Consider the following 13,359-nt stretch of genomic DNA (forward strand, 5'->3'; position numbering starts at 1 on the left):
TTCTCAAATATAATACCAACAGCAAAAGCAACAAAATAAAGAAATAAATGTACTTTCACCAAAATTAAAATCCTTTTTGCTTGAAAACAATACCATCGAGAAAGCAAAAAAGACAACTCACAGAATGGGAGAAAATACTTGCAAATCAAATATTTGATAAGAGACTTGTATATAAAAGTATATTTTAAAAACTCAGTAAGAGAAAACAAATAACCCAATTTTAAAAATTGGCAGAGAGTTGAGGGTGTAGCTCAGAGAGAGAGGGCTTGCCTAGTATGCAGGAGGCCCTGGGTTTGATCCCTAGCCAGGAAAATATATTGGCAACAAATCTCAATCAACATTACTCTAAAGAAGACATACAAATAGCCAACAGGACATAAAATGCTCAACTCATTAGTCATCAAGGGGAAATGCAAATCAAAACAGCACTGAGATACTACTTTACACCCAACAGAATCCCACTGCAAAAAAAAAAAAAAAATTACAAAAAGTTATGGTGAAAACACGGAGAAAGCGGGACCCTGACATCGCCTTCTAGAATGTAAAATGATGCAGAACTGTGGAAAACAGTTTGGCACTTCCATAAAATGTTAAACCTCCACACACAGGTACATACACTAGAGAAATTAAGACATATGTCCTCACAAAAACTTGTACATGAATTTTCACAGCAACGGTATTTACATAAGTGGAAACAGTCCATATATACGTACAATGGAATACTACTCAGCAATAAAAAAACACAAAGTACTAATACCTGCTATACAGTGAATGAATCTTGAAAATATTATGTTAAGTGAAAGCTAGCCACAAAAGACCATGTATTATGTGAATCCATTTATATGAAATGTCCAGAATATGCAAATCTACAGACAAGGATTAGTAGTTGTCTAACAGGGGTGGGGTTGGAAAGACACGGAGAGGGACTGCTAATGGGTATGAGATTTGTTTTCAGAAATGAAAATGAAAATGTTTGAAAATGTATTGTGATGGTGCCAGCTCTGAATATATGGAAAAACCATTAAATTGTACACTAATAATGGGTGACTTGTGTGGTATGTGATTTATATCCCAATAAAGCTGCTTTTAAAAATTAAATAAGAAATTAAGGAGTCAAACAGGTATAGTATTTATATCAGAAAAACCAAACAGTGAAAAGAGATTTTTTTTCTTTTGCAGATATATTAGCTTATGTCCATAAAGAGATGCATTTAATTCACCCACTCAACATCAATTCATTGATGTCTACCCCTCCTTAGGAACTGGATTTGATTGGGAATCCCATAGAAAAGATCTAATTTCCCACTTCCCCACACCCCTGGCCTAGGTTTTCCATCCTTAACAACACCAACTACCACACTGTAGGCACAGAGCTAAAGTTTTCGTGTACAGCAGCATCTCGGGATAAGATGGAGAGCATCACTCTAATTTGACAGACAAGGAAGCACACTCAAAGGTGACTTCGCCACGATGACAGCACTAACAAAAGGGACAGCAGCTTGAAGCCAGATCTGTCCATGGCTAAAGTCTATGCCCTTTTCATCCAACTATGTTCCTTCCAGGGAAAGGTGGTCAGGAAAGTAGAGAAACCTCTGCAAGTGAAATGCAGGGTCAGAAGAGGGCATCTCCAGCTCTCCACCAGGGAGAAGTCTTCAGAAAAGATGATACCTACATGCTATTCTGCTTGATGAGGGCTAGCACTTCACTTAGACTAGATGAGGTGGGCTGAGGTTTCCCATGCAGAGAAGCAGAGAGTAAGAAGGAATGTGGAGAATGCAAAGACATGGAAGCTGAGTTTGGCAGGAGAGCAAGCCAGGCATGAGGAAGTGGTGGCAAGAAAGAACAGAGAGGATGAGGGTGCCTGAACATAAAGGGCCCCAGGAGTTGCTGTCAGGCTAGGAATTTAAACCTAAGTACAGAAGTGGGCTAGCCTTTGCAGTATTCTACACGGGGGTCAGAAAGCTCACCCTAGATGTAGTCACATGGAATTAACAGTATCAGGGGCAGGGATTAGAAGGGTACTGAGACTGTGAGAACTGAGAAGGGCCCGAATCAAGGCAACAGTAATGAGAAAAAGGGAGAGGCGGTAAATTTGGAAGATATTTGAGATGGGCACACCAAGGCCTGGAAAGATGTAGAAATTTAAGAATCCTGGCCCAAGAAGTAGAAAGCACACTGTTGATGGCCAGAGCATCCACAACTCCCCTTCTTCCTTCCTGACTCAGCTCCTCTCCTGTGCAGTACCTGGCCTCAGGGGAACTGATCCCAGCTCTGCCCAGTTCCCAGGAAGATTCTTTGCCTTCTTGACTCAAGAATGACCACAAGACTCATTCTGACTAAAAGACACGTGGGAAAGTCTGTTGCAGGACTTCCGGAGAAAGCCATTTCTCTCCTAGAAAAGAGACTGTCTATATTGCCAGCTAGAACATCACCATACACAAACACCATCAGAGCCATTGGACTGTCTGCTACAGTCTGTGAAAGCACTGACTCCCCAGATGCAGAGCAAGAAGAGATGGGGAGAAGTAGGGGCTACAGTGTCACTGACTTACCCTGAGCCTTCTCTCCTCGCCCCCAGATTCCCATAGGTGAGTTAATAAACTTCATCATGTTGAAGCAGCTTGCAGTGGGATCTAAAGCATCTTAACTGATAAGGACAGAGTATGGTATCATTCACCCAAGTGAGGCGCACAGGAGGAGGAGGTGGTCTGGAGGGGGCAGAAGGGTGGTGATGGGGGACATCCACTGTGGTATCTAGAAGGCAGTCAGAAACTCAGGCCAAATAATAAGAAGGCAATAGGGGCTAAGGGTACAGACTTAGAAGTGTAAGATAAGATTCAGAGTTTCAATATTCCAGTCGTTGCTTAAGCAACACGAGTAGATGCAGAGCAAGAACGTGATACTATTTCTCCTTCAAATACAGAGATCTGACAAGTCATTAGTTTCTATGAATATCCAGTCAACCACTCACACCCCTCAGAAAGCCTATGGCACTTGGGCAGGGCTGGAGGGATTAGAATTTCCAAATTGAAACTGAAAAACAATATTTGAAAATAATACATCATGCATGTTAACAGTGACCATTTATTGAGCATCTTTTATCCTATATGCCCAAAATTCTTTTCTCAAATCCTATTATCTCATCTTGAGAAAGATATCATGTCCCTCAACTTACAGATGAGGAAACTGAGGCTGGCTCAAGGAAAATCACTTGTCCAGTCAATCACAAGCCAGTAATAATGTGGCAGACCAGGAATTGAACACAGGGCAGTGGGGGAAGGGGTGGAAGACAAACACACAGCACACCAATTAGGAGGCTGATTCTGGTGTGAAGTGTGAAGGCTAAATTGACAGCAGTGAGGATGGGGGAGAAAAACCAGATCTGACAAGTACCATTTAAGACAGCAGAGGCTCACGACTGCTTCGCAAATTCAGATCTGAATGAAGGACAACATGGGAACTGAATGGTTTATCCACACAAATGGCCTCTGTGGCTAGCTCAGAAACCTGACCCTCACTCATGCTAGTCACTGTGGAAAGTTGTACTCTAAACAAAGCACTTTCTAGCCACCTTCTGGAGCACCATCCCCACAAAGTTGGAAACTCAGAGCCATTCCAGAGCTCAGAATGTGTCATTTCTAAACAATATGCTGCAGTGTTTGGTTTCCTGGGCCTGCTGATCCCTCCCTTGCCATCTGACCTTTCTGCTATTGTCCGTGCAGACTAGCACTCAGCACTCCCACAAGGCACTCCCCATTCTCCCTGTCTGCCCCATCTCTCTTATTCTAATTTCCTCTTGGCCTGTCAATCTCCTGTGCTAGGAAACAAACTTCTCACCCCTTTGGAAGTGTAACCAGCCCTTTCAAAACTTGAGTGATTCTTAGGAGATCCCCTGGAGAAGCCATTTCAGCCCTTGGGGATCTCTTCCCAAGAATGTTTAGTAACAGAGAAAGGGACTAACAATAGGCGGCAGCGTTAAGCAAGAATGCTGATTCACTTAAAAAAGAAAAACAGGAAATACATACACGGCTCAGGAGGCACAGGAATGCAATCGACATTTTTAAGAATGGTACACCTCCAAATTATAGTTACAAGCTCTTTGAGTCACACAGTAAACTGACTGGTTCCTGAACTTAACACACCTAGACTATGCCTATGACATGTGATAACAGGTGCCTGCTTAATCTTAATATGCAAGACTTAGGAACAAAATTCATGGTGCAGAAGCAAAAAGTTGTCACTGCAACCAAAACAGGCTGACCTGGAGCGAAGTGTACAAGCTTTATTTACATGGGGCTAAATGTCAGAAGGCTCAGTCAAAGCAGTCAATCTCAGAGAGTATGAACAGCACAGTCATGTTTATAACAGGCCTGCAGACAAATACACTACCTGTTGGAATGGAAAACATAATTTTTCATAAAAGCCCCCAATATTTAACTTATTCACTCTGCTTTTTCTATTAAACCTTAGATTGATGTCAAATTAGGTTTATGCAGTTTCAAGAGTAAAATGGGTAATATAGCAAGGGTAAAAATTATAGCAGTGGGACTGGAGACGTAGCTCAGTGGTAGGATGCTTGCTTACTGTGCCAAGCCTGGATTCAATCCACAGCACCACAAAAATAAATAAAAAATAAAATTACAACAGTGGTCCCAGATTGTGTGAGCCCAACCAACATTGTTCTCAGAATTTAAAGAACAGATATCAGGAAGAAAACTAATTAGTGTGAGGCATATCTATTATCTATTCATGAAATGTGCACTTCTTCCAAAAGACTCAAATTGGAAGGAGAAAGTTACATTTAAAAGAGAAAGACTTGAAGTTACCCCTATAAGACAAAAACACTGTTTTCTGAAATAGCTGCTAGTTAGCTCTTCAGTGTGCGGCATGTAGTCAGTCCAGAGCAACATCTCACTCATTGTCTACACATTATCAACATAAAATTTGAGTATCTTGGCAACAGATTTTTTCAGTGAGATTCACTTTGGGGGGGGGTCTTTTCTAGCAAAAATAAAGTGGCAAAGGAACCTCATTATCCATATTAAAGATTTTCAATATGGCCTATTCCAACTGTAACACTCCATTCATTCCTCTATTCGAATTATGGTTAATAAGCATCTATTACATGAGGCATGTGGCTCAAATTGCTGGGGATCACAGCTAGGAGCTCATCAGCTGCTGGAGGAAATAAGAGTTCAGAAATAATGATCATGACATGGCAGGTGTTGTGTGAGGGAGGTGTGAGAGGCATGGATGAGCACTTAATTCTGCCTGGTCAGGCTCAGCTAAAGACCTCCTAGTAGATGAGACATTTGACTCGAGTCTTAAAGGATGGTTTAGATGAATGAGGATATGTTTAGGGAAAGGCAAAAGGGTATACCAATCAGCAGGAACCCCATGCACAAAGTCTCAAAGAAGTATGAAATGTTTGGGAAACTGAGCAGTGCTGCATGACAAAGAGAGCAAGTCATTTAGTCAGGCAGGGTTAGATCAATCCAGTAGGGTGCTGAGTCAAACAGTAAAGTTCTGATTCTAGACAAGAATAAGCCATTTCAAAAAAGAGGAGGAAAGAAGGAGGAAGAGGAAAAGCAACATTTCTGGGAGCTCACCACATGCAAGTACTATTATTTGTCCCCATTTTACAGATGGTAAAATTGAGACTCAGAAAAGATAAGATCTTTCATGATGGCCCCACAGCTAATAAGTAATCAGCAGAGCCAAAATTTAAAACCGGGTGGTCTTTCAGGGCAAAGATTTTTTTTTAATTATTATTATACTGCTCCCAGTATAAAAATAAGCAAATTAAAGACAAAGATAACCATATTGTTTTCACTGAATAAAAGGTAAACAACTCACCACTCCAAAGGAAGGGGCAGGAACAGAAGGCATCCTAAGGTTACCCTGCATCCAGTGCACAAAACTAAGCACCAAAAACATTAAGAATAAAGGAAGTCACAATGCTCTCTGGCACTGGTTCTCAGTGATACTGACCATGAGTGGACATGGGACAACATATGGGAACATTTTTTGGTTGTCAAGGCTAGAGAAGAGGTGCAACTAGCATCTCCTGGGTAGCAACTGAGAATGCTGCTACGTATCCCACAATGGACAGGGCAACCTAACACGGGAAGGAATTGTTGGCCGTACAGTCTGGAATAAAATCTGACCAAACAAATTACATTTCCATCTTGAGTGTAAATGCCCTAATGAAAATAACAAACCATTGTCCATAGAACTAATAATAAGAAAGTCTGGACTTTTCTCCCTATAATTTAGATTTAACCTTACCATCCATGCTCAAAAGCAACAAAAACACTGCATTCATTCAAGTTCGATTCAAACTTAGTTCAAGCTTCACATTACAGAATTCAAGAATAGACAGATATCGTTACTGGGCTGCAAAAAAATGTGGTCTACCATCAGCCAAGAACATTATAAGCCCCTGGAGAAGGTAGGCCTTGTAACAAACAAGGTTTTCCCTCTTAATTTTTAAATCATATTTAAGTTATGGCTGATAAAAGTATTTTTTCCAATTAAAAAACTACTTATATGGGGGGGTAATATATATACGTTTCTTATGCAGCCACAACATGGATATCACATCTGAATTTTAGAAAGCTGGATGCGGTGTGGAACAGGGAATTTTCTATCCCAGTCCCATCTAATTTACTGACCATTCCAGACCCCCAGCCAGCTTACATTACCAGAAATGTTACTGTACGTTTTCTTGCTTCAACCAATGTTTATAAGGTCCCCAAATCTGTAAGATATGTGGTTGATACCAAAAGACACAGGCATTCACGTATGTGCTTAATATAATTTATGAAAAACTACTGCTTTTCACTTTTTTCCCCCCAATCTTCTAAGACATTTTCATTACCAGTTCAAATGGAATGAAAATTACAATTCTTAGTAAGATACATATACTTTAAATTCTCTTCTTAAAATTGTTTTTCTGGTTTAATAGGAAGTTTCTGATCAAAGCATCAAAATTGACTCATACTATTCCTTCAGAAACCTCAGGATAATTAAGAGGTAACATTATTTAACAGTTAATGAGGGAACAGTATGGTTTAACTGGGTAAATTATATGGCATATCTCAATAAAGTCATTTAAAAAGCTAATGGGGTTCCCATTTTTCGGTCATGTTAGTTTCATTAATTTAGTAAACATTAAAAGGAAAAATGAGTACCTTGGTGTTCACTCAGAGGATCAAAATTTTGTTAAAATGAAAATACTAATCTATTTCATATTTTCAACAGCAAGCAATTCTAAGGACTAAATTTATAATCAAACCTGTGACTTTTCCCCCTGAAAAAAATCTTTTGCTAATCAAATAATCTAAAACGTAGTTTAAGCCACATTCAAGTTTTGCTTTCTAAAAGAAAGAAAGATCTCTACCTCCCCCAGCACACAGAACAAAAGACCTAACAAGTTTCCCAAACCAAACATTACTCAAAAAACTGAGACCAACCATAGCAGAAATTCTTACTTGAATAAACAGTAGAGATAGCAGGAGAGAATAAACAGCTAAAAGCTATTGTGGGGCTCAACACACAACCAATAGCTTTCAGTTTATACAAACTTGGGTATTTAAATCTTGGATAGGACTCAAACTATGACCTGCATGAAAAAGATTTCCTGCTTATCAACTGAGGTTACCTCCAAAGCAAGTTAAGAATGTAAATACCTACTGATATGATTACGAAAATGTTGTGTCTTGTTTTTCAAATTATTTTTAAAACAAAATTATTTTCCATTTAAATGATATTCACTTGAACATACAAGATATAATTATTGTCTTCTGGCTAAAATGCTTCCTATGGAAATAGCAATTTTTTTCCAAAGTCAATGAAAAACTTTGATTTAAGTTGTAGAAAATTACTTCATAACTTTTCAATTTGTAATTTGGTACTTCAATTCAAAGAGTATTTTTCAAAATGGCACACACAAAAAATGTTTTACAAAGCTTCACTCTTAATTCTACTTTATTACAATTAATCTTCCAATGCATACTACATTATTATGACAGCAATGCAAGCAAATTTTTAAAAAATATTTTTAGTTGTAGATGGACACAATACCTTTGTTAGTTTTTTATGTGGTGCTGGGGAATGAAGTGCTAAGGAAACCCTCTACCACTGAGCCACCAGCCACCAGCCTCTCAAGCAAAATTTTTTTGTTGTTAGTTTGTTTTTTTATAAGCAAATTTTGTTGTTAGCTTGTTATTTTACAAGCAAATTCTTAAGTAACCTTTTAGTGATCAGTAAAATTCCTTCTATTAAGGGATAAAATATGTGAATAATTTTAATGCAAAATTAGCTATCTTCATTTCATTTGAGAATAGAAAAATAGGAAAAAGGGTCATTACAAAATAAATATTAGAAAATACTTTTGAAAAATATAGCTGGGCATGGTGGTGCACGCCTGTAATCCCCATGACTTGGGAGGCTGAGGCAGGTTTCCTAGTTCAAAGCCAACTTTAGCAACTTACGAAGGTAAGGCCCTAAGCAATTTAGCTAGACCCTGTGTGTATAGATACACACACACACACACACACACACACACACACACCTTTTTCCTATGTTAACTTTAGGGGAAATGGGCTAATTGATGCTGCCTGCTTAACTTTGTTTTTAATTAAGCAATAATCAAAAGTATTGAATGTATTATCCCACAGGAAAACACCACAATAGTAACTATTGAATAGTTGAACTCCGAAATAATTATTTACTTTTTCATTTATGAACTAAAGTAGGAGCTGATTTTATCTAATTAATATGTTATATAAATGAAATAGTAATATCTATGATAAAGGAAGGTTAGGAAAAAATTTTTTAAAGTTAAATATGTACAGAGAAACATCACATAATTCAACATTTGAATATCATTTACACAAAAGGATGCTTTTTCATATCTCATGCCACTTATAAATACCCAGATGTTAAATTTAGTATATACCACAAGGTGCTTAACATATGCATTTTTACGGTTGCATGGTAGTTACTGATAATGTGGTTAACGTTAGCAGACAACATCTGTGTTTCACACATGGTCATCAAAATAATCATGGCATGCTTTTGTGACACTGAAAGAGGCCAAGCCTGTTGTGAAATGATTACTTCCAACAAAAGCCTGCTTAAATTATTGTTTAGTTATATGGCATACGGCCAAGATAACAGTATTATAAAGTTGCTGTTGCCCTTGAATCACTCACCAATTTTCAACCCATTTGTAAAACAAGATAAGCACCACTGGGTTATTAAAAATAATTATGGATCAGGGCATTTGATTCATATTTCTTTGACAAAATTATTCCATTTGATCCCCAAGTCTTGGCTGCTCTCTTGACAGAACAATGTACATGCTCCGCGGCTGACAGGGGCATGGCTTTTATGATTAAATAGGAAGCTCACACTGCAGATGACTTTATACTCCAGATGAATTTAGACTTTGTACTTCAGGAAGATTTCTTTGTTGTTTCAGCGTCAGGTCATCACTTATCTTTTTCTAAATGTTTCCACTCCCAAACCAGAGAATCTTTGTATTATCAAGAATTGAGGATGTTTTATGATATATACATATATATATAGCCTATTTTATTTACATAATACAACACAGAATGTTACATCGTCTTGCAAATTCTTTTCCTGATTTCTTTGGGTAGCTGAGGGGAATGTTTGGTAACACAAGAGTTAAAAACACAAAATGAACTCTCTCCCACAAAGATTCTGTTTTACTGGTCCTGAAAGAAAATATCAAATAAGAACCTGATTAAATTTTGCTCATTTTAATTACTGTGGAAACAATATTCAAAACAATTTCCTATTTTTTTTTTTTAGTTGTCAATGGACCTTTTTAAAATTTACTTATATGCGGTGTCGACAATCGAACCCAGGGCCTCACACATGCTAGGCAAGCGCTCCAACAATTTCCTAAAGGAAAGGGTTAACAAACACATAGATTTAATAGATCACTTCATCCCTTTCTACTGCAAAAGAATTACACCTGTGAAATTAGAACGCTGTGCACCAAAGATGGCATCATCAGCGCTGAGACTCTAAGCCAGGAACAGTTACTTCACTGCGCATAAGCTATGTTAAAACGGATTCGCAAAAGGAAATGCCCGGGCCTACCCCATCAGGATTAACTTCTGAGATGAGAGAGGGCTCTTGGCAGCCCGAACTCGATTTCTCAGCCAGCCAGCCCGCTCTACTGGGGAGGCGGGGGAAGGTTTCCCTTCACCAGACTCAGCTGCCGCGTTATCTAAAAAGCCTCAGTGATTTAAACTGAAGGGGAAAGGGAAGCAAAACAATACAACGCTACGGATTCGGGTCTCTTCTAGGTAAATTGTTGTAAAGGCGAAACAAGCGCGCAGGCGCATCCTCAGGTTGTCAGGTACTCTGCAAAATTAAGGAAGTGGATCTGGGCAAGGTCTGCAACCTTTTTGTTTGGGTTTTGTAGGTAAATAGTAGTAATCGCATTTTTAATGACTAAAAACAGAAGTAAAGTTATTATCGAGTAGCTTTGAGAGACGTTTACTTAAATGTGAGGATAAAACTAGTTCGCTCGCGGAAAGGGAAATTACTTTCAGCACAAAGGTAGCCTTACCCAATTACAACACCATCACAACTACCAGATTAATGTGTTTCAAGGAGTGGATTAGTTTAGTTTACTTCCCCAAGAAAAAACAAATCAACAAAACCAAGGACAATCGTGCCTTAAACACTGGGGTAGAGTGCAGTCTGTACACTCAGTTTTGCACCTCTTTGAGAGATACGAGGGGCCTAAAAGCTTTGGGAGGCAATCGGTTGTGGGCAGACTTTTGGTCTCCATTGCATTTCGGTGGGCTGAGGCTGAACTGGTGCATGGAGTAACCTCTGCGACTACGAACTTACTTGATGAAGGAACTGAAAGTTAACCCAACCTAACGCGTCCACTCTGTGTCTGAACGCAGGGGGCATCTGCCTCTCCTTCCCACAGCGCTGAGACGCGGCCGCCAACCTCGACCCGTGACAGCCCTCAGACAAAGCGGCGGACCCCTGCGACAGCCCTGCTTCGGAGCCCCGGGACGCGCCCCCGGCGATGCCTACCTTGATGCCCTGCTGCTGGGTGGTGAGGGTTAATTTGGATTCATCCAAGAGCAAAACTTCGCAGTAAAATTCTTCCGGTACAGCGCAGAAACAGCCCATGTCGACTGTAACCGTCTCCAGCCAGGCGAGAAAGCTGTGACCGAGGCGCCAAGCCGCCCCCTCCCCTCAAACACGAAGCATTAATTTACTGTCTGCGCCGTGTGGCGAAAGCGAGAGAAGCTGCTCCCGGTGGAGTCCGGAACCGAGCCTCCTGGCGCCGCCAAAAGCGAGGAGGGCGGAGAGGGCTGGAAAGTCAGCGCCCGGCAGCCGCCGGGGAAGGGCCGGCGGAACTGGGCGCGGAGGGCGGCGGCGCGTCCCCGCGCATCCTGCGGCTCAGGCTCTGACTCTTCTGAAGGCGGGGGCGACGCGGCCCCTCCACAGACCTGGGGACGACAAAAGTCTCCTGGCAATAAGGGTCAGAGAAGAAAAGGAGGGACGAGTGCGCAAGGCCCTCCCCGGACTAGGAAGCCCCTCGAAGCTCTACAGCTCCCTCCACCAGCACCAATTCGAGCGCGGCCACGATGCACCCGCTGCTCCTCAGCCTGTGGAGTCCCTAGCAGGAGCGGACTTGCACCGCCGACCCCGCCCCGCAGCCCCGACCTTTCGGCCAAACGGCAAGCTGTCGGCTTCTCTTTTGTGTCAGGGGAACCCACGACGTCTCAACCAAGGACGCACAGGCAGTGGCAAGAGTCGTCACTCAGACCGCTGCTCCAGTCCGTGGGCTCCCAAAGGCCCAAGAGGGTTGGAAAGGACAGTGGGGTCCTTACCGAGATCTGCTAGGGGACGTCAGCTCGTCGCGGGGCAGGGGTCCGGTCTGGAGCCCCCCGAACTCATTACCGGGGTTCGTGTGTGGCCAAGTTCAAGCACTCCCTCGCAGAATGTCCTACCTCCGCGGCAGAGCCCTGCTTTTGCAGGACATTCAGAAAAACCGGGAGTCGAGGACAGGCAGGCGATCGCGCTGAGAACCCGGCGCCCTGGCTGGGAACGCGGAGGGAGGGCGGGGGTGTGCCCCGGGCGCGCCAGGCCCCGGGGGCTCCGGGGAAAGTTCTTTTGGCGGCGCGCGGGGGTAGCGTCCTAGGCGGAAGCTGCCCAGGTGCAGTTGGGCCCAGCCAAAACGCCTTCGAGAAGCCCCAGAGCCAAGCGGGAGCCCTTGACCGTGGCAGGGGCGCCCCTTCTGGGCGGGATCTCAGCTGGGGGCGGAGGGCGGAGCGGAGGTGGTCCAAATGGCTAGGTGCCGGCAGGTCGGTGCGAGAAAGCCCCGCGCTGCACCCGAGCCGAGCTGCTGTCCGGGGCTCGGTGTGTCGGTTTCCCTAGGAGACCGGGAGGCTGGCTCCGGGAGGACAAGGCGCAGTTCTGCTTCGACCTAGCGTTCGGCGATCTTAGTCCCACGCCCTCCGCGCGGCTGGCCGCGTCCTGGACTGGCGGGCACAATAGCTCTGAGGCTGCAGTGACCCCTGGTGGGTCCTCGTGTCCGTGCACAAGCAACTGAGGCTGAGCCGCAGGACCCCGCTGGCCGTCGGAGCAGGTGCAATCCGTGTACTCCAACTGGGAAAACAGTAGCAAGTTAATGCAAGTCTGGGCTAAGAGACACGAGGGGAGGACGCGGAGCAGTGTGGACAGTAGACCTTCCAGACAACTACTCTGCTTGATATTATTAGAGCCAGAGGTCAGGCATCAGATATAGTCTTAAATACCCTACTACTTGAGCTTGGATAGCCAAAGCTCAAAGAAATTACTTAAAACCTAGGACGTTGTAGCTAACAAACAAACAAAAACAAAAACAAATCTGATTTCCGCAGCACAGTAGGAATAAACAATTTACAGCGTTGAGGGGTTTCCTTCCATAGTGATTTGCCGTGAAAGACCACCTACAGAAAACTTTGTGCTTCCATGTTGCTACACCTTCATATAAAGTGTATCAGCACACCCCCCAAAGTACGATATAAAGTTTTATTTGGAATGAACTTTACCTAAAGGATGAATAAAAGCCTACTTTATCTTTTAAGCTTCCTGTGGAAGTGAAGCAGTTCTTGAAATTCTAATCAAATTTTGTTTCAGCTTTGGAATTTAATGTCAAAATATTGCTCAGTTTCTGACACCTCTGGCTTTTAGCGTCGCTACATATGGAGGGTTTTTTTTTTTTTTTTTTTTTTTTTTGGTAATATAGTTTTTTAAATACCAACTACCAGAAGTAATTGAAAGATTAATGGATTTTCACTCTTTACA

General features: G+C 42.2%; 1 protein-coding gene across 3 annotated transcripts in view; it reads right to left on the reverse strand.

The window, feature by feature from the left end:
- Positions 1–12,509, reverse strand: part of Epb41l4a (erythrocyte membrane protein band 4.1 like 4A) — a 237,217-nt gene extending 224,708 nt beyond the window's left edge. For 2 of the 3 annotated variants that reach the window (XM_047555670.1, XM_047555668.1), the window contains exons 1-2: positions 11,901–12,508; positions 11,095–11,516 (exon numbers count right to left, since the gene is read on the reverse strand). In XM_047555670.1, coding sequence (XP_047411626.1) covers positions 11,095–11,193 — 99 coding nt within the window. In that variant the 5' untranslated portion in view covers positions 11,194–11,516; positions 11,901–12,508. Of the gene's footprint in view, positions 1–11,094; positions 11,517–11,900 lie in introns of all 3 variants that reach the window. The other variant, XM_047555669.1, reaches the window with a different exon arrangement.
- Positions 12,510–13,359: the final 850 nt, after the last annotated feature.

This window comes from Sciurus carolinensis, chromosome 6 (genome assembly GCF_902686445.1).
Source record: "Sciurus carolinensis chromosome 6, mSciCar1.2, whole genome shotgun sequence".
NCBI lineage: Eukaryota > Metazoa > Chordata > Mammalia > Rodentia > Sciuridae > Sciurus > Sciurus carolinensis.